At 42.0% G+C, this 18559-nt stretch overlaps 3 protein-coding genes across 3 annotated transcripts; 1 reads left to right on the forward strand and 2 right to left on the reverse strand.

Annotated features, from left to right (window-relative positions):
- Positions 1-51: 51 nt before the first annotated feature.
- npb (neuropeptide B) lies at positions 52-1821 on the reverse strand. Its single transcript, XM_034598152.1, has 2 exons — positions 1163-1821; positions 52-620 (listed from the first exon to the last, which is right to left on the reverse strand). The coding sequence occupies exons 1-2, from the start codon at positions 1424-1426 to the stop codon at positions 492-494; spliced, it is 393 nt and encodes a 130-aa protein (XP_034454043.1). The 5' UTR covers positions 1427-1821; the 3' UTR covers positions 52-491.
- Positions 1822-2788: 967 nt separating this feature from the next.
- sgsh (N-sulfoglucosamine sulfohydrolase (sulfamidase)) lies at positions 2789-8645 on the reverse strand. Its single transcript, XM_034597167.1, has 9 exons — positions 8319-8645; positions 7275-7435; positions 6615-6720; positions 6129-6505; positions 5675-5756; positions 5379-5582; positions 4740-4906; positions 4423-4640; positions 2789-3070 (listed from the first exon to the last, which is right to left on the reverse strand). The coding sequence occupies exons 1-9, from the start codon at positions 8398-8400 to the stop codon at positions 2887-2889; spliced, it is 1581 nt and encodes a 526-aa protein (XP_034453058.1). The 5' UTR covers positions 8401-8645; the 3' UTR covers positions 2789-2886.
- A 63-nt stretch (positions 8646-8708) lies between these two features.
- On the forward strand, positions 8709-18539 carry slc26a11 (solute carrier family 26 member 11). The gene is made up of 16 exons (XM_034597145.1): positions 8709-8822; positions 9829-10027; positions 10160-10395; positions 11227-11419; positions 12993-13078; positions 13236-13452; positions 13564-13742; positions 13889-13961; positions 14710-14821; positions 14954-15009; positions 15782-15922; positions 16001-16128; positions 17733-17832; positions 17923-18056; positions 18151-18349; positions 18391-18539. The coding sequence occupies exons 3-15, from the start codon at positions 10192-10194 to the stop codon at positions 18259-18261; spliced, it is 1734 nt and encodes a 577-aa protein (XP_034453036.1). The 5' UTR covers positions 8709-8822; positions 9829-10027; positions 10160-10191; the 3' UTR covers positions 18262-18349; positions 18391-18539.
- The last annotated feature ends 20 nt before the right edge of the window (positions 18540-18559 follow it).

The following is an 18559-nucleotide window of genomic DNA, read 5'->3' on the forward strand; positions in this document are numbered from 1 at the left end:
TCACTTATTTTACTTTTTCAATTAAATATTTAAAGACAACTTTAGGCCACACAAGTTACCAGTGTCCATTTTAATAGATAAAATAAATAAAAGTACTTTCCAAGAAATCTGCTCTGCAGCCAACTGTCTGGACATTTAATACATTTTGGCAAGGGTGGGTACATGTCAGGGGTTGGGCAGTAAAGAGAGGAAGTCGTGTGGAAACAAAGTGGTTTCAATTAACATCTTTTTCTATACTCATGTAACCAAAGCAAAAAAAAACAATGTTTGTGTTTTTAAATGAGAGAACATTCAGAGTCTGCAGCGGTCCATCATTGATAAAGATCAGGTTTTCCTCAGCGCCATCAACCCCAACACACTCATCCATCCCTCATGCCTTCTTTTTTCCCCTCTTCCTGCATTTTTTTTCGGTTTCCAGAGAGGCGCCCCCGGGAAGGTTGGGGACGAGGATGACATGTCTCCCTGCCTCCGCCGGGTCTACCCGCGGGGACTCACGCGGACAGACAGTCCAGGGAGTCCAGGGTGAGGAAGACGTCCGCCTTGCACTGGAAGGTGCCGGTCCCGTCCCGCAGCAGCTCGCAGCTCTTCAGGTTTGGAGAGACGTCCTTTACGCAGATGGCCTGAAGGGTGTGAGAGGAAGGGATGAGAAAAAGTAAGTTTAAGAAATAAAATTCACCCCAAAAAAAAGAATCGTCCTGGTTTTTATCCTTCTTTTCTTCCACCATCATGGAATCAACTGCAGGGAGAAGTCTCTGAACTAATCACTTCATTTAGAATATAGCCAAATTATTAGGATTATTTAACTGCAGGTAATAACAACATGACGCGGAATGTTCTCTTATATAAAAGCTCTGTATTTTTGTCTCCTGGTGTTTTCCCGGCTGCGCTTTGAGTTGCGGCGCTCACTGGTGTGCGCCTTTACGCACGGGTATTAAACCGCTATTTACAGTTTAGATCTCAACTGTAAGAAACAAAAGTAAAAGCTTATCGATGTTTAATGCTTGTCTACTTCAAATATTACCAAGTTCAAATGTTTAAGCATCGCCATATAAGTAGCTCCTGTGGTGCTGAGTGGAAAGCGCATTTTACGCACCACCTCTTCATCCCATCCTCAGTGTAAAACAACGAGGAATAAAGAGCGCATCATTATGACTGTACTCACCATGTTTTTGAGGATGGAGATCTGCCTGTTGGTCTCGGGGATCACGTTGTTACCCGTCGTCTCCCCGCTCTCCACCTGCGTCTCCTCGGACTCGGCCCTCCGGACGTACGGCGACCTCCTGATACCGGACAGCAAACCGGAGGCGCGACCCACCGAGTAGTAACTGGGCCCGGTCGACTGTTTATACCAGGCTTCGACTGGAGGGCAGGAGATGAGCAGGGACACTCCAACGCACACCACGGCAAACCTGACGGACCTCTCCATGTCTGGAACCGTCTTGGCACCTCTTTCCTTTCCTTTACGCAAAGTGAGAGACGGCGCTGTTCTTCTTTCTGCTCTTGGTCAGCGGCAGACTTTATGTTTTGTTGGCTGTTTGGGAAACTTTGTGGTGCTTATATAGGCTGAGACGTTATCGTGACCGACGACGTTCATCAAATCAAAGTTGAGGTGGGTGGATGATGAGCCGTCTGTATTCAGGAGGAGGAAAGGACCAATCACAATCGATCCGCTGGCTCGGTGGTGACATGCGAGGGGTAGTGTGTGCGTGTGTGTGTGTGTGCGTGTGATATAGAGTATGAGGGGGTTGGAGACGTATGGGGATGTCAATCCTTCTCTGACGCTTGTAAAAGTGAAACTGAAATCAGCAGTGGAGCAGGATAGACACTGATGTAGGTTGTCAAAACTTAAACATGTCCAAATGTTTTTTTAAATGGATGACAAAAAAACTGTCCATGTTATAGGCTTATTCTTAGCTTCAAAATCTCAACTCAGGGTAAAAACACATGCAACAGGTTTATCTCATTTCAGTGGATCTTATGTTGTCGGCCAAGTTCTGTGACTGCTCTACGTTTAGGAGCTTGATCTTAACCTCTAACGTGAAGTTATATCTGTGAATCATCGCAATGAACATTTTCACTGAGCACTGAAAAAACACAAGCAGCTGTACCTGTAGTCGTTCAGCTCCCAGCGCTCCCTGCTGTAAAACTAAACATGTCCAGAATAGTTAAATTATAAATTACTGATGTACAACATTTCCTTCTTTATTATGTTATAGGCAGATTTTTAGGTTCAAAATCTCCCTGGATGTATAAAAACCAATGATATGCAACTGTGCATCAAACAAAAAGAGTGTAATGAAGCAGAATCAGCGTGTGGGGCTTCAAAAGACCCCAACATCAGTGAGGTTGGACAGATTAGGAGAGGGGAAAAAATGGGCAGATCAATAGTGAATAATCGACTGATCCAAATTGTGTTAACTTTTAACAGCTTTCTACGTGGGAATCAGTCCGACTTCAAAGTGGAGCTCTGAGTAAAAGCAGGCCTTTATCAATAAAAAGCTTTTTTACGTATTGATTCATGGAGCTCACAGGTCATGCGTCATGAACCCCGTGAGGCTGGCAGATCAGTACAAGACTTACAGCGACGGCGATTAAGACAGAGGAGGGATGCATCTATGTTTGTTCAATTAAATAATAACAATAACATATTTTGTAACCACATTGGCTTTCTGTGAAACAAGGTTATCATGGCGTCTGGATGATGAGAAAAGATACCTTAAATGTATAGACACATAAGAAGAGCACTGATCAGAATTATAAAATTATTTTGTAATATAAAGACAAATAATGTTGGGACAACTTTAATGTTTATTATTGAACTTTAAACGTATAAAAATATATATACACAAATCAGCCATGGATGAGTAAAAGTACCATTAGAGTCCATCAGAGTCCATTGTAGAGTGGTCTGCACTGCGGCTCCAGTTTGTCCTCCAGGACATAGTCTGGTCCACAGACCCAGGGGTCCCCGGTCTCCCACTGCCACTTCTGCAGACTCTGCCTCAGGCTCTCGAGCACAACGCTGTAGGACGGGTCTGATACCAGGTTCCTCATCTCCAGTGGGTCTGTCCTGTAACGGTCAAACAATCGCTCATATTGAAACATACAGGGCCACAGCCGAGATTTTAGAAAGAACTCGTAAGTCACTTCATTAATTTTACCCGTCTGTTTGGGGGTTTTATAAGCAGGTTTTATAAGCATCATATCGACATTAGAGAAATGGTTTATTAAACTCTTCATATAATGAAGTTATCATTGTGTATTAAAGTATTTGTCATAAACTTTAACTTCTCTTGTAGAGACCCCGTAAGTGGAGGATGATTTAAAAACAGATAATCAATGAAAATAAGGTAAAACGGTTGTAATTATAAAAAATATAATAATGAATAATTCAATTATAATAATATTAATGTGTCCATAAAATGTCTTCATAAGTTATAATAGCTAATACTGTACAATTCAATTGTCCTTATAGCTGTGTACAGCTCCATTATAGTGTTATAAACCTTTTATTAAATATTTATAAGCCGCTAATAGATGCTCAACAGGGGGTCAGAGAGTAAAAAGTTGAATTATAGTGGATTTTATGGTAATTAATGATTTAAATAAAACAACTGCAATCATTTCCTGATCTCTTTTATCTTTTTACTTTGTTAGTATTAAAGTACAAACTCAATAAATGGCAAATCTGACCAAACATTGACCGGTCAATGATGTGAGCAAGAATCTTTGATGTGTCTATTCATCAGTTATTTTGCTATTATTTTGCACATTAAAAGCAAATATATTATTCTGTTTACTTACAGCATTAGAATAAAATTAAAGACATAACATTTTAGTACAGTGTCATATTTGAGGGCTTGTATGTGTCCTTGTGATAGGAGCTCAGATTTCAGTTAGTTAAAGACATATACTATATCCTTCAAGATGTCAAATTGACAACACTAAGTTAACAATGTTAAATATGAGCAGACAGTATTATATTTTGTCACTTCATTGATCATCAAAAAAATTCACCCAGAAGTTCAACACAGTAGTTGTTGCTTTTCCTGTTTTTGATCTGTAGTGAAGCCATTTTTGACATTAGGGAGGTTTTTAAAGAGATCGCCAAACTGGAGCAGGAGAATCTCACTTGCTTCCTCTTATGAACATTAATGTTTGTTTATGTAAGGTTTCTCTTTTCTCTCCTTTATGGCAACAGTTTTTGAGCATTTTCTACTCACTACATCACTAAACTGTTATCTGTTGCAGGTTTATTTCATCAGTGGATCTCATGGTTGTCGTCCAAGTACTGTGACTACTCTGCGTTTGAGAATTTGATCTTATCCTTTAACTCTATAGGTTTTTTCATCTGTGATTCGTCCCAGTGAACATTTTCCTCCCTCTGTTGTGACAAACACTGAAATAACATGAGCAGCAGACCTGGAGTCGTACAGCTCCCAGCGCTCTCTGTAGTAATACTGCTCCAGGCTCTTGAACCAGTGCGTCGGCTCACTCAGCCTGGTGCGGTTCAGCAGGTCCTGGAAGGTGGGGGACACGTACAGGTCTTGGTCAATCGGGAAGGGCATCCGGTAGTGTAGGTTGTGGAGAAGGTGGTACGCCCCCTGGTGGACAGAGCGGGTTGGGTAGTACATGGTGACCTGAAATCACAAATGACAGTACAGCAGTTAAGACGGCCGTGTGTTTCACTCCCTCGTGTGTTGCTGACGTCCTGTTTGAAAGCAGCGACGCTCACGGACCTCGTGGAGGGACTGGCTGGCGTAGGTGGTGTGCCACTGGCCAGGCTCAGTGACCAGAGCGGGCAGCAAGGAGCGACCGGTGAGATGGACCAGGATGGAGGAGCTGCCCGGGAGGCTGTAGGGCGGGTAGGAACAGAAAACCAGTCCAGAAATGGTGGGAGTGATGTCTGCCACAAAAGAGAGTGAGAAAATAAGAATAAAAAGTAGTACTGAAAATGAAATAGTGAACTAAAGAGCCAATGCTATTTCCTTGTGAATACAGAGAGGCACCTGTACATAAAACCATGTATGTCAATGTATTTGGGTGATTTTTTATTTTATTTGCTAATAAATAAATAATTGTTTCCTTTTGAGTTAAGAAAGATTCAACAAATAAATAATATATAAAATAAATCCTATGTATAATATTCATATTCACATTTAACTGCTTCCCTTTATCCAGTTATATCTGCCATCAGCTGCTGAAGCCTCATTGGTCCGTCTCCCTCTTGTGGCTGCTTTACTCTCTTAAGATAAATAAACTGACCTCCATGTTTGCTTGTGTGTGTAAAAGCCAGTGGTTCCCCCCCAGGGGTAGGAAGCCTCCCAAGGTAGATTTTCTGTTGTATTAAATCAGTATTCTCAGTCTCCATTTCTTACCAAGGAGACTGACGTAGGCCTGGCTGGTGTCTCCCCATCGCTCCCTGTGCTCTGGAGAGGACACCAGCATGGGCTCTGCCGTGCCGGAGTGGTACAGGTTGGTTCTGCCGTTAGGGAAGGGGATGCCGTTGTCTGAGCTGTAGATTACCAGCGTGTCATTCTCATAACCAGCGTCCCTGAGCTCCTGAAGAACTAATCCAATACCTGCAGAGGAAATTTACACAGGTGGTGTTATACAAAAACAAGACCTGTCTCCATCTGGTTATCTTGTGTACGTGTAGGTTGTCGTTTCAGACCCTGATCCAGCCGGCTGACTGTGGTGTACTGTGCAGCCAGGTCAGCTCGAGCTGCAGGTGTGTCCGGCACAAAGGGAGGAACCTGAAGTGCAGAGATGAGGCAGACCAGATAAACAAGTGTTACGATGCGTGGGACAAAACAAAACTCAGGTGAATTATCGCTAATATTAAACATCAATATTTTTCCAGCGGAGAGAGAAGCTGAGGCAAAGGAAGACACATCTGTCACTTGTGTTCCAGAAATGTTCTGTTGGTGCTTTATATCTGATGTTAAGAACTGTGCTATTACATTTTTATGATCATTTTATAAAATATGTCGAAATCTCTTATAAAATAGATATTCATTTGTATACAAATATTTATCTATATATTAAACAGTTAATAATCCTTGTTTTTGAATGAAAAATTGTGTCTCTTTCTACATGTCACTATAGAAAATCTTTACTTCACTGACCTTTACTTGGTCTGGTGTGTAATATTCTGGAGTCCAGTCAGGTATTCGTCCCATCCCCATCTCACCATTACCAAACTTCTCACAGAAAGCTCCGTACTGTGGCTGCGAATGTCCACATCTGTGGGTGTCGTGGAAGGCGACATAAAGGAAAAACGGTCTCTCTTCACTTCTTTTATCATCACCGTCTCCTTTATTCTCTTCTTTCTTCCGCCTGTGCTCCATGGCTTCCTCTTTGTGCGTATGGAAAAACTTGCGGACCAGGAGTTTGATGCGGGTGATGTTCCTCCCCACCTGGAGGACAGAGTTGTTCTCCTCCGTGTAGGCGAAGTCGAAAGGGTAGACAGATCCAGGACCGACGTGCTTCTTCCCAATAATACCTGCAGGGATGAGAGAGTGAAAAAAGAAAGAATAATGTGATTAAAAAGCAAGCGAGTGTGTGTGTATGTGTGTGTAGACTGGAGATAAACTGGTTTCTTTGTTACTGACCTGTGTGTACCTTGGCCTTGCTGAGGAGCAGTGGCAGACTTTGTACGGCATCAAACGAGTTGAAGTGATGGACGCCCTGATGAAGCCCGTACATTCCATTCTGATGCTGGAAACAAGACAAACACACCTCAATGCTGTGTGTGTGTGTCTGTGTGTTCCCCATGCTGTGGGGACCTAAATCTGTTTACATAGTCACATTATAGGGATTTGTCTTCCTTATGGGGACAAAAAGCATGTCACCCCCCACCCTAAATCATAACATTTTAAGGTGAAGACATATTTCAAGGTTGAGGTGAAGTATAAGTTTAAGTTAAGGTTAGTTTAGGCAAGTAGTAACTATGGTTAAGGTTAGAGTAAGTCTCAAGGAAATCAATGTCAGTCAATGCAATGTCCTCTGAAGTCATGGGACCCCTCCATATATGCGAGCGTCTCCCCTCTCTATTGAGTGTGCTTGACATTTTGTTTATTAAAATTTACATATGCTAGTCTCTCTGTTATTATGTTTGTAAGTTCATGGTCCGGCCTTTTCCATTTAATTACAACGCACACAGCGCTGTCTGATTGTGTGTGTGTGTCTGTGTGTGTGTGTGCGTGTGTGTGTGTGTGTCTGTGTGTTTGTGTCTGTGTGCGTGTGTGTGTGTGTGTGTGTGTGTGTGTTACCTGGGGCAGGCCAGTGAGGATGGTGGAGCGGCTGGGGGAGCAGCTGCTGACAGATGTGAAGGCGTTGCTGAACACCAGGCTGCGCTGGGCTAGAGAGCGCAGGTGGGGGGTGCGGACCACAGAGTTGTTGTACACCTCCGTCTCAAAACCTGCATCGTCGGCTGGAGGAGGGAAAACACAGGTACTCTTCATGATGTGTGTGTACATCTACCTGAAGTTAATACAAGGCAACTGGTATTTGTATCAGATGACAAGATTGGGGGTGCTGCTACTGTCAGATGATACACATTTGTCAGATAAGTGCTTGTATTGGGCCCTGGTGTGGAACATGATCCGCCCCTCCATATTTTGTCAATTTTCAATTTCTTTAACATGGCAAGATGCAGCATTAGCCTTAATGGAGGATTGATATTCATTCACTCACTTACAATGAGCATGTGTGTATGTCATGTGTTGTTATGTACTCAGTACTGTATGGACTGATTTATGCTGGTAATCAGCCCTGCACAAAAAATATACAAACTACTTTGGTTGAGGCAGTACATTATTGCTGTAGAAGTCAAATGTATCTGATAATATAACACTGACTCACTGACTCACTGACTCTCTCTCTCTCTCTCTCTCTCTCTCTCTCTCTCTCTCTCTCTCTCTCTCATACACACACATAAACAAATCAAAATATTGTCAAGTACCATTGCTTGCATGTTAGAATACTTTGTCTGGGATGCTCAGTTTATTAGGTACACCTAGCTAAATCTAATGCAATCAAGTACAGCAGCTCTGCAGTAAACCCTCCCTCAGGAAGGTTATAATGTTGAGTTTGAGGTGATTCAACTCTGGGGTCATTTTGGAGGCGTCACTTTGCATTAATCAGAGAGGTGTTTCTGATGTTTCTCTCCAATATCAATGAGCTGGACAAAGAAACACCACTCAGTATAGTACTTATATATAGAACAGTTGAACACAAACTTTATAATCTTGATGAGTGAGGGATGACTGAAGATCTGACTTTGTACGTGGACAGAAATGTAGAAGTTCACTCACCAATAATCAGAAGCACGTTTCTGGTCTTTGCCTCGGTGATGCACCGTGAGATCAAAACGAGACAAAGCAACTGCAGCAGCATGATGAAGATGAATGTTGATAATGATGATGATGATGATGATGATCACCTCGGCCACTCTTTAAGTTTCAGGACGGGCTCTTCTGCCCTTGCTGTGAACCTTTGCTTGCATTGAAACCCGTCGTATCAACACAAAGCACAGCTCAGTGATGTGGGTGTGGAGCTGGTGTGGACTGACACTGTAACAGAACCAGTTGTAAAACCAACAACTACAAACACTGCCCTCACTTCTTCCTGTGTCCTCGCGCAGCCTGCGGTCACATGACACGGGTCACGTGACGAGTGACAACAGGAACTGGAGTCTCGCGCTGCCTCAGTGGTTTAGTGGAAGAAGAGAAATAAAAAGAAGAAGAGGAGGAGGAAGAGTTGAATGAATCAGTGCAGAGTTGTGTAGTCACACTGTTAAACTGGAGGACACACACACGGTGAGACTGTCTTCGATTCTTTCTATTCTGTGTTGTTTCTATTCTTCTGCTCCATTCCAGTAGTGTAGGTTTTCTACTCTCTTCTTTTTTTATTCTATCACATTTTACCGTGTTGTTCTTACTTGTTTTGTTTTATTCAATTGTTCTATTTTTCGTAATTTATTCTATTCTATTCTTTTTAAGTTTCCTATTATGTTGTTTCTATTCTGCTCCATTTATTGATATCTATGGTGTTGTTTCAATTATATTCTATTCCAGTTTATTCTATTATTATATGCTATAGTTCTATCGTGTTGTTTCTATTTTGTTCTACTCTGTTGTATTGTAATGTGTTGGTTTTAGTCTATTGTATTGTATCCTATTCTATTAATTTATTCTATTGTGTCATTTCTACTCTATTCTCTTCTATTATTATTTTATTATAATTTATTCAATTGTGTTGTTTTCAATCCATTTGTATTCTCTTGTGTTGTTATTATTTTGTTGCATTCCATTATCTTATACCTTTTCTAATCCATTCCAATGTGTCTCTTTCTGTTCTATTCTATTGATTTTCTGTAGCATTGCGTTTTGTATTCTGTTGATATTATTTTGTGTGTTATTCCAGTCACACATCTTACTGTTTTACTGAAATTATTCTTGTTCTGCTACTTTGTCACTGCAACATCTTATTGTTCATTCATTTTAGAAGAATATCATAGACTACGAATCTAGTGGGAGATAAGTACATATCACACTGTCAGTGGAGGATTTATAACTCAGAGGAATATATGTGGTCAGTGAGTTTTATGGCTTGTAGGTGACCTGTCATATGATCATCACATGATTATAAAAGCCTCAAAGGCCAATCAGGTCAAAGGTCAGAGAAAAACATTTATCTGTGCATGGTTTGAGTTATCTCGACAACATACTAGATAAACCTGTAGACAGCATGTGATTATTGTCCATATGACCTGGCTTCATGCTGGTAGCTGACCTTTTGATTGTTTTCTTCCACTTCACATAGATCACAGCATGAATCTGAGGATATGGCAGCCAGTCCCTTTGATTTGCTGTGTATTCATCCAGAAAAACACACAGACAGACTGACTCATGCGTGTGCACCGAGCTCTTGTCGGGAAAGAAGATTCACAGCAGGCAAAACCTAAACCAGAGAAACTGGGCAGCACTTCCATAACGCCAGTGAGTGGCATTTAACGTAGAGGAGGAAACTTCATTTATTTCTGTAAGTGATTTTATTCTGTAACCAGGCACACATTAGAATAGGTCAAACTTTATTCCTTTGTTCTCCTACAGCTGTTTTATCATCCCTTCTGTCATCCTCCTCCTCTTTAGGTTCCCCCCTCTCACCTCTCACCTCTCCAGCACAATGGACGAACGTCTGGTGGGACGAGTGTCAGCCGGTGGCTGCTGCTCCTACAACACCCTGAAGGCCTGGTTGCCCATCCTCTCCTGGCTGCCCAGGTACAGGCTGAAGTGGCTTCAGATGGACCTGCTTGCAGGGATCACTGTCGGGCTGACGACTGTACCGCAGGCGCTGGCTTACGCTGAAGTAGCCGGTCTTCCTGTGCAGGTGAGTCCCAGCTCGTCTTTTGTGTGAAAGTTCATCTTTTGGATTCGATTTTCATTCAGATTCAAGTCTCTCCGGATATTTCAGCTGCTTGGAAATTATAAATTATACAATGACTGATTTCCAAACTAATTGTGATGTCATAAAACCTGCTTGTACATAAACATCTTCAACAGAAGTTTAAAGACATAATATGAAACAATTCTTCATTAAAATGTCTAAAAACAACTAGAGCTCTGCTATATATTTTCTTTACTCGTGTATTTATATGATTCAACATATTTTTTAAACAATGTTCAAGCCCAGAGAAATCAAAGATTTTATTCAAGGTGATTTGGGTTACCTTTTTTTGCCTAGTATGCACTTTACCTGTGGCTTTGCCTTTGCATTAGTTCTGGGATAAACGACGATTGACGGAGGATAAACACACTGTTCGCCAGTTAGACAGCCACTGTTAGACAGTCGGCTCGTAATGGATCAGGATTATTCATTGCAGTTTGCTGCGTAACGTAAATTCAATTTTAAAACATTATTTCATCTGTGAACATGATTTGGGATTGAGTCATATCAGTGAGATTTTCATTAGCAATGGTGGTGAAGACAATAACTCCCATAATCCCACGCTGCGTCACAATGTCATCGAACTAGGTCTTTTGTTGTTGTTTTGATTGAGAGACTCCTAGTGCCAGAAGTTACACATTGTACGTTGCCTACAGCAGATGGATCTGAAAAAAAATTTGCATGGTGAAGCTCAAACTTTTCTTCAAACATGAATTAATTAAATGTTAGTTGCACCTCTGTTCATCCTTTAACCTGAAACATTTCTCTCCACAGTACGGACTCTACTCTGCCTTCATGGGGGGGTTCATCTACACCCTCCTGGGGACCTCTAAGGATGTGACACTGGGTCCCACAGCCATCATGTCCCTCCTGTGTTTCTCTTTCGTGGGGGGGCAGCCACACCGAGCCGTGCTCCTCAGCCTCCTCTGTGGAGTCATCCAGGCTGGGATGGCATTACTGAGATTAGGTGAGCGGGGGGGCGGGGGGGGGCTCCTGAGGTCACGTGGAAACCTTGTAATTCCATTTTTGTTGGTCAAAACGCGAGAGGCTATTGGATGAAGTTTTATCAAACTGAAAAATAAGATTTTAAGATTTCTTCTTAATGTGTCACTTTGTTTTGAGTTGAATTTAGTGTGAACAATATTTAAACCCAATGCAGCAGTTTTTAGATGAATTCCAGTATTTTTCAATCTGATCCCTGTGTTTATAACAGTGTGTGTAAATGAATGGAACAGTAGATCGTTTCTGCTGGCAGCCAGGACATGGCAGCAGTGGCTATGATGCAATTTAATGGGGCAACTGTAACAGTCCAGGAAATATGCAGTAAAGGTGTTTTTCTTCCCCAATAAAAGGCTCAAATTATTATTCAGGGTCTTTGATAAGAGTGTGGCAACATTATACATGTCTCACTTAACAGGAATTCTCACTCTCAAGCCTCACAAGACTTAAGTTGTTGCAGGAAGATTGAGGTGGAAACATGAGTGAGAGCAAGAGAGTTGGAGAGAGGAGTTTGGATTTTGCTATGAGAGGAACTATTGTGGCTTTTTCTGATTTAGACAATGTCAATGACGCTGATGGTCATCCACACTTGTTTGAGTCAGCGTATATGGACGAAGACGAGAAAGAGAGAGGCAACCAGCAGAGGAGGGACAATGAGCTGCTGCACGGCTGCAGAACTTTGGAAACTGGTGGTGTTCCTGTGGGTACTGTGACCCCATGCCCACAGAGGAAGAAGGCCTATGGTGTAGATAGTAGGACCTGTTGATGCCAAATATTGGTGGTCTTGATGTGTCGACAGACAGTGTTTCTGACACTATAAAATGCTGTGTGACCACGTCATAGGATTTCCCCCCTCTGATCAACAGAGCTGTGCTGGAGACATTCCCATATGTGCCCAAAATAAACTGGAGGAGACAGCTAAGGCCAGAATTTGAGAATTTTATTGGTGAAAAAAATAACTTTTAGTGCGTATTTCATGGACTGTCACAGTTGCCCCATAAGATGTAGCTACTGTGTTGAAGCTGCCAGCAGAGATTATCCCCTGGACCCATTCCAAACATTTGTGTAAGTACAATTCATTTACACACCCACATTTCTAAACATATGGCCCAGATTGAAAAAACTGACTTGAATCCTCTTTGAAGAAGAGTTGTGATAGAAATGTAAAGTACAAACTGTCAGTGGTTTAGGGAGTGAACTGCAGTAAAACAGGATATTAGTTTGTGTGAAAGCCACTTCCTACCACCACATCTATGACTTCCTGTGCTGAGCCCATCAGCTGTAACCACAGTATTTCTGTGAAATCTGTGGATCCGAAACATTCCTGCATGATTTGTCCGAGATCATGACTCTGTAAATACTTAATTGCCTTATGTATTTATTTATAATTTCATTTGATAGGGAGAGTGCTCATTGATCAACAGAGAAATCTATTTAAATGAGCCAGAGTCAGCAGTACATGCTAATTTTCATCTGTTGTCCCAAACCAGTTCTTAAACAGGAACCTGAAATACAATAACATGACTTATTGTCGTCTGCAGGTTTTCTCTTAGACTTCATCTCTTTCCCTGTAATAAAAGGCTTCACTTGTGCTGCTGCAGTAACCATTGGCTTTGGCCAAGTCAAGGTGAGTGTTAGACACACACACACACACACACACACACACACACACACACACACACACACACACACACACACACACACACACACACACACACACACACACACACACACACACACACACACACTTGTCATTAAAATTATGTTGCTGTTGTTTCTGTTAGAATATTCTGGGGCTGCAGGGCGTTCCCCACCAGTTCTACCTGGAGGTTTACTACACCTTCTCCAAGATCCCAGAGGCCAGGATCGGAGACGTGGTCCTGGGTCTGCTGTGTCTCACACTGCTGGTCATGTTGATGTTTATGAAGACGGGTTTGGGCTCTGACGACGCGCCCCGCTATGCCAGACTCTCCAGGAAACTAGTGTGGGCTGTTGCTACAAGTGAGGGCCTGCATGAGTGTGTTTGTGTGATGTATCACTTTTACAGAGGATAACATATTAATCAGTCCACTTTGCCTTCTGTTTGTCCTCCTTCTTATCGGTCTCGCTCAGTGCGTAACGCTCTGGTGGTCGTGGCTGCATCCTTCATAGCGTTTTCGTGGGATGCATACGGTTATCACGTGTTCACGATCACTGGGAAAACATCCCAGGGGCTTCCGCCATTCAGGCCCCCACCCACCTCAGACACTACAGCCAACGGCACCGTCGTCTCCTTTGGAGAGATCGTAGAGGTAAACAGCATGTGACAGTACCAGGATTGAGTCAGTGGATTTTTTTTGTGAAGTTATTTTTTCAACTTTCAGTTCCCATATTCTTTCAAGTTTTCAAGAAATACAGCTGAGCAGCCATTTTTTTCTCTATATTTATTTTGGTGCAGGATTTTGGAGGAGGGCTTGCTGTGATTCCCCTCATGGGTTTGTTGGAGAGCATCGCTATTGCCAAAGCTTTTGGTAAGTGGAATTACAAGTCGTGTTTTCAGTGTGGATCCAATGATTTACAGGAAACACAGGTTGAAAATCTGTGGTTGAAAGGTTGAAATCTGCTTTTTTGTTTTTTGTTTTGCATGATTGAAACTAAGTTTTGAATCGTTGCATAATGTTTTGATTGGTTGAAAATATTTATACGAGGATACGAGTTTTCCTTCTTCAGAGCTGCAGCACTCTTTTTCAGTGTTTCCCACTCTGAATTACCTGGTACACAACGTGCAGCCTTTCAAAACTAAAGTTTCAGAACCAACATACATGCACCACACTTTAGAGCAGCATTGACAGGGTTTCAAACCTGGAAAACAAACTGAGAATGCTGCAGTTTAAAAGAACGAATACTTAAAATACAAAATACTGTTTGAAGAGATTTGAATTTCTTTTGTGAAACATTATGTTAGACTTTACTCTGACGATTTAAATACCTTTTATTAGATTTCAAGCTTTCAAAACCTTTTTTTCAGTTTTGGAAGATGAACATGAAATGTATCCAATAATGATTCAGGAGAATTGCTGAACGTCAGCGGGTTAGCATTTAGCATTGTAGCATGCTGCATATTTTTCCGCTCTTTCAACATGACAAAATTAATCAAAATGAAATGAATTATTATTACAGCACATTTCTACACCTTGTACTCGCACTAGAATTCAGGCAGCTGAAGAACGAGTGTTTGATCAAACTGTCGGCTGATTTGAGCTTCCTGTTTGTCCTCAGCCAGTCAGAACGACTACAGGATTGATGCCAACCAGGAGCTGCTGGCAATTGGTGTGACCAACATCATGGGCTCCTTTGTGTCAGCGTACCCTGTCACCGGCAGCTTTGGGAGGTGTGTGTGTATGAGAACGTGTGTGTGAGTTTGTGTGTGTTTATGTGTGTGTGTGTGTGCGTGTGAGAGAAAGAAAGAGAGAGAGAGCGCTATCACGTATATACAGTGTCATTTTGTTCTCTTCACCTCCAGGACAGCAGTGAACTCCCAGACTGGTGTGTATACTCCTGCTGGAGGGATCATCACCGGTGAGTCAACACTCACTTAAACTCTCTTCCACCCTCTTGTGGTTGTCTGTGATATCACATTGGTCTATCTATCTGTCCACCTGTCTGTCCATGGGCAGAAATGATCAACATAGTAACATTCAAACTGTACAAAAGATACAATCACAGAACTTCACAGGCTGTGGTCTGACCTGTGAGTACTAAGCCGTCATGTACTACTCCACTAATGACTACTGAGTTACTTATGGACTCCTTCTCCCTTCTCTGTCTCCTCCATAAATTGTTGTCATGAAGGAGATTAAAGAAAACATCAGGCCCTGGCTTTAGTAGAGAAACATTAAACAGAGACAGCCCAGCATGTGAACACAGAGAGTTAATGTAGTACCTTTTTTATTTTTTCAAATTATACACTGCCATAAAAGATTGATATTGGTTTGGCTTTTTTTCAACCAACAAAACAGCAAATTTAGACACTCATGAGTATGCTCATCACAGAAGAGAAGGATTTCTCTAAAGTGCTGTTCCTTTAGATGCCACAACCTTGTCTTGCCTTACTTTTACATTTTTGCTTTTCTGGGTCCATTAAACATCACATAGTTCCTGATGTCTTAACTAGGTTTTCTCTCTCAACACCAACCTCTTCTTGCCACAAAGACAATGCCCATTCCTTCCATTATAAATCATTATCATTAAAGCAAGCTATTTTACTGAATGTATTTATGTTTGTGTGTTTATTAAGATTGAAAATGAGAAATTCTTGTAAATGTGACCTTCCCTCTGTGGTGTTTTGCAGGTGTGATCGTGTTGCTCTCTCTGGCGTTCCTCATGCCGGCCTTCTACTACATCCCCAAAGCTTCTCTGGCTGCTGTGATCATCTGTGCGGTTGCTCCCATGGTGGATTACCACGTCGTGCTTAAGATGTGGAGGATACGCAGTAGGTGTTACCTCAATTTTGTGCCTCCGTGGATCTGTCTGTTTATTTGAAGTCTGGGTGCTCGTGTGACCTCCACAGAGCTGGACCTGCTGCCTTTTGTCGTGACGTTCCTGTTGAGCTTCTGGCAGGTGCAGTACGGTATTATCGGAGGTGTGGCTGTATCTGGAGTCCTGCTGCTGTACAACACGGCCAGACCCCAGATAAAGGTACAGTAATATTCTTTACAGGAACGTGTGTGAGTGAGTGCATGACGCTTCTACTGTGAAACACATGAATCCTTTCAAAGGCAGCACACTAATTTGCTCACTGTTTTCTGTAAAGTAAGTAACAAAGCACTTTTCACATACAAGAGTTATTATGTGCTTTGCAGGGCCCAAAAAGTAAAAAAACAGTTACACCGTACAAAAAGTAAAAACAGAAGACAAACACACACAATACAAAGCAAACCTTGATGTAGGTCGGGTGTTCCACAACTTTGGTGCTATTGTCTCAAAAGGCACAAGAGAGAGTAATTTTCTCATAAGACATCATCACTGGATATAAGTACAGTTAACAAAATGATTGTGTAGGCTCCTGAAGCACTGGATCTGCCTTTGACCCCTTTGGCCGACTCCTGGGCCAAACATGAAGGACCGCGTACTCAGCTGAGGTTTCTGACCTGCTACTATTTTTCAAAGAATGAAATGTGATTTTACATTGATTTGCATGTGGCTACAATATCAACACTGGCCAACACATAATGACTGATACTTTTCTTAAATTGGTCAAATCTTTCTTCGCAGCAGCTGCTCAAGATTCACTCAGCCCCTCCTGTCTTCTGTCTACCTCTCTCTCTCTCTCTCTCTCTCTCTCTCACTTGGTCGTGGTGACACACACACCAACATTGTCATCAGACACACTGTAAACTCAGACTGGGTAAAAACAACATCATTTGGTCTTTGTTAGCACAAATGACATGCGTGATTATTTGCATTTAAAGCAGTGAAGTGAGATCTGATCAATACCAGGTCTGAACTGGACTTAAGGCAGGAACAGGTCTGAACTGGGCCTTTAACCAACAAGAGCTCCAAACAAACTTCTACACAGTAAAATCAATCATTTTCCTGCTGTGATTATTTATAACACACCACACAGCCTCACATCATCTACTTCTCAGACTTCATCATGTAACAAAACCTGAGTTAATGAGGTTTAAACTTCATTCTTCAACGCTGTGGAAAAAAAAGTCACTGCATCCACTGTGTTGGTTAATGGAAGGTTTGGAAGTGTAATGATATTTGTCATGAGAGGACAGTAAATGCTTAGAAGATTTTTATATTACGTTTTATTCAGAGGTTGGTATTTATTTTTTGAATATCTATGGTAATGTGAGTTATTTTCCAAATTACCAATCAGGACTGATTAAATGCAATATCGCATTTACAGAACTTTAGCTTCAATTCATGAGCTTTAGTTTTTCAGGAATTTAACTCATTGGATATGCTGGAAAAAGGTTCTCAGTTTTCCACAATAATGACTGATATTGCTGTATAAAATTACATTTTATATTATTTTGATATCATGTTTTATCATGCGTAATCCTCTCCTTTACCTTACGGTCACATGAAGATATTTCAGAGAAATATGATTATCTGTGTAAAAGATGATTAGAGACTCAGGGACATTTGAATCACCAGTCACCAGTCGCAGAAGTGTCAGAGTTACTCTCCCCTCCCCAACCGATTTCTCCATTAACCACAGCCTCTATAGGCTGTAATAAAGTCCATGTATACCCATGTTTGTGCTAACAGTGTGTGTGTATTGCGTGCAGGTGTCGGATCACGGTGCACTTGTGATGGAGTTGAGCAGTGGACTAAGTTTTCCAGCCACAGAGTATCTCAGCCACATTATACACACCCACGCTCTGAAAGGTGAGGTTTTGTGTATCAGACACTTCACATCACCTCCTCTCTTTCCTGTCATTTACCCACTCTTCTCTCTCCCCTTATTGTCTCCCTCAGCGTCTCCTCCGCGCTCAGTGGTCCTGGACTGCCATCACGTCAGCATCATAGATTACACGGTGGTCAGCGAGCTCAGGGACGTGCTGAGACAGTTCAAACAACGAGACGTGCAACTGATCTTTTCCAGATTACAGGTGAGATTATTATTTTTGGCCAGAATTCAGATTTTATAACAACCACAACAAACTAGATGTAGAGTTATTGTGTCTTTCTCACACACTCCCTCAGCCCTCTGTTCTGGAGGTTCTCTTAGCGGCTGATCTGGAGGGCCTCAGGTACACGGACAGTGTGGAGGCGGCGCTGCTGCGAGTGGAGCCAGGACGCCTCCTGGATGACTGACACGGAAACTGTCCAATCACAGTCAGGGGTGAACATGTTTGATAGTGGACAGTTGCAGTATTGCGCCAATACTGATTTGGGAACTTTCTGATATATGATTATCAGACTTTTATGGCGTAAAAAGTGACAAACTACCTCCATTTACTGGCAGTCAGTTATCCAGTGGCAAGAGATGTCCCCCTTTTTCCCGTCATAAGAACTTGTTGCACTTCCTTGCACTTTGTACCTGCAAACCCTGACTCTGGAGAAGATTGTGCATCTTCAAGATTACAACACTAAGTTACCTGTGCTCAGAAAC

Source organism: Hippoglossus hippoglossus, chromosome 1, assembly GCF_009819705.1.
Source record: "Hippoglossus hippoglossus isolate fHipHip1 chromosome 1, fHipHip1.pri, whole genome shotgun sequence".
Lineage (NCBI taxonomy): Eukaryota > Metazoa > Chordata > Actinopteri > Pleuronectiformes > Pleuronectidae > Hippoglossus > Hippoglossus hippoglossus.

What these genes read in the sequence shown, in the direction of transcription:
- slc26a11 (XM_034597145.1), top strand. Translation starts at nt 10,192, where the DNA reads ATGGACGAACGTCTGGTGGGACGAGTGTCAGCCGGTGGCTGCTGCTCC. An exon ending in TAAGATGTGGAGGATACGCA is followed by an intron (nt 15,923 to 16,000) that starts GTAGGTGTTACC and finishes TGACCTCCACAG; the next exon opens with AGCTGGACCTGCTGCCTTTT. An exon ending in CGGCCAGACCCCAGATAAAG is followed by an intron (nt 16,129 to 17,732) that starts GTACAGTAATAT and finishes TATTGCGTGCAG; the next exon opens with GTGTCGGATCACGGTGCACT.
- sgsh (XM_034597167.1), bottom strand. Translation starts at nt 8,400, where the DNA reads ATGCTGCTGCAGTTGCTTTGTCTCGTTTTGATCTCACGGTGCATCACC. An exon ending in CCAGCCAGTCCCTCCACGAG is followed by an intron (nt 4,641 to 4,739) that starts GTCCGTGAGCGT and finishes TTGTGATTTCAG; the next exon opens with GTCACCATGTACTACCCAAC. An exon ending in TGGGAGCTGTACGACTCCAG is followed by an intron (nt 3,071 to 4,422) that starts GTCTGCTGCTCA and finishes TGACCGTTACAG; the next exon opens with GACAGACCCACTGGAGATGA.
- npb (XM_034598152.1), bottom strand. Translation starts at nt 1,426, where the DNA reads ATGGAGAGGTCCGTCAGGTTTGCCGTGGTGTGCGTTGGAGTGTCCCTG. An exon ending in TCTCCATCCTCAAAAACATG is followed by an intron (nt 621 to 1,162) that starts GTGAGTACAGTC and finishes CACACCCTTCAG; the next exon opens with GCCATCTGCGTAAAGGACGT.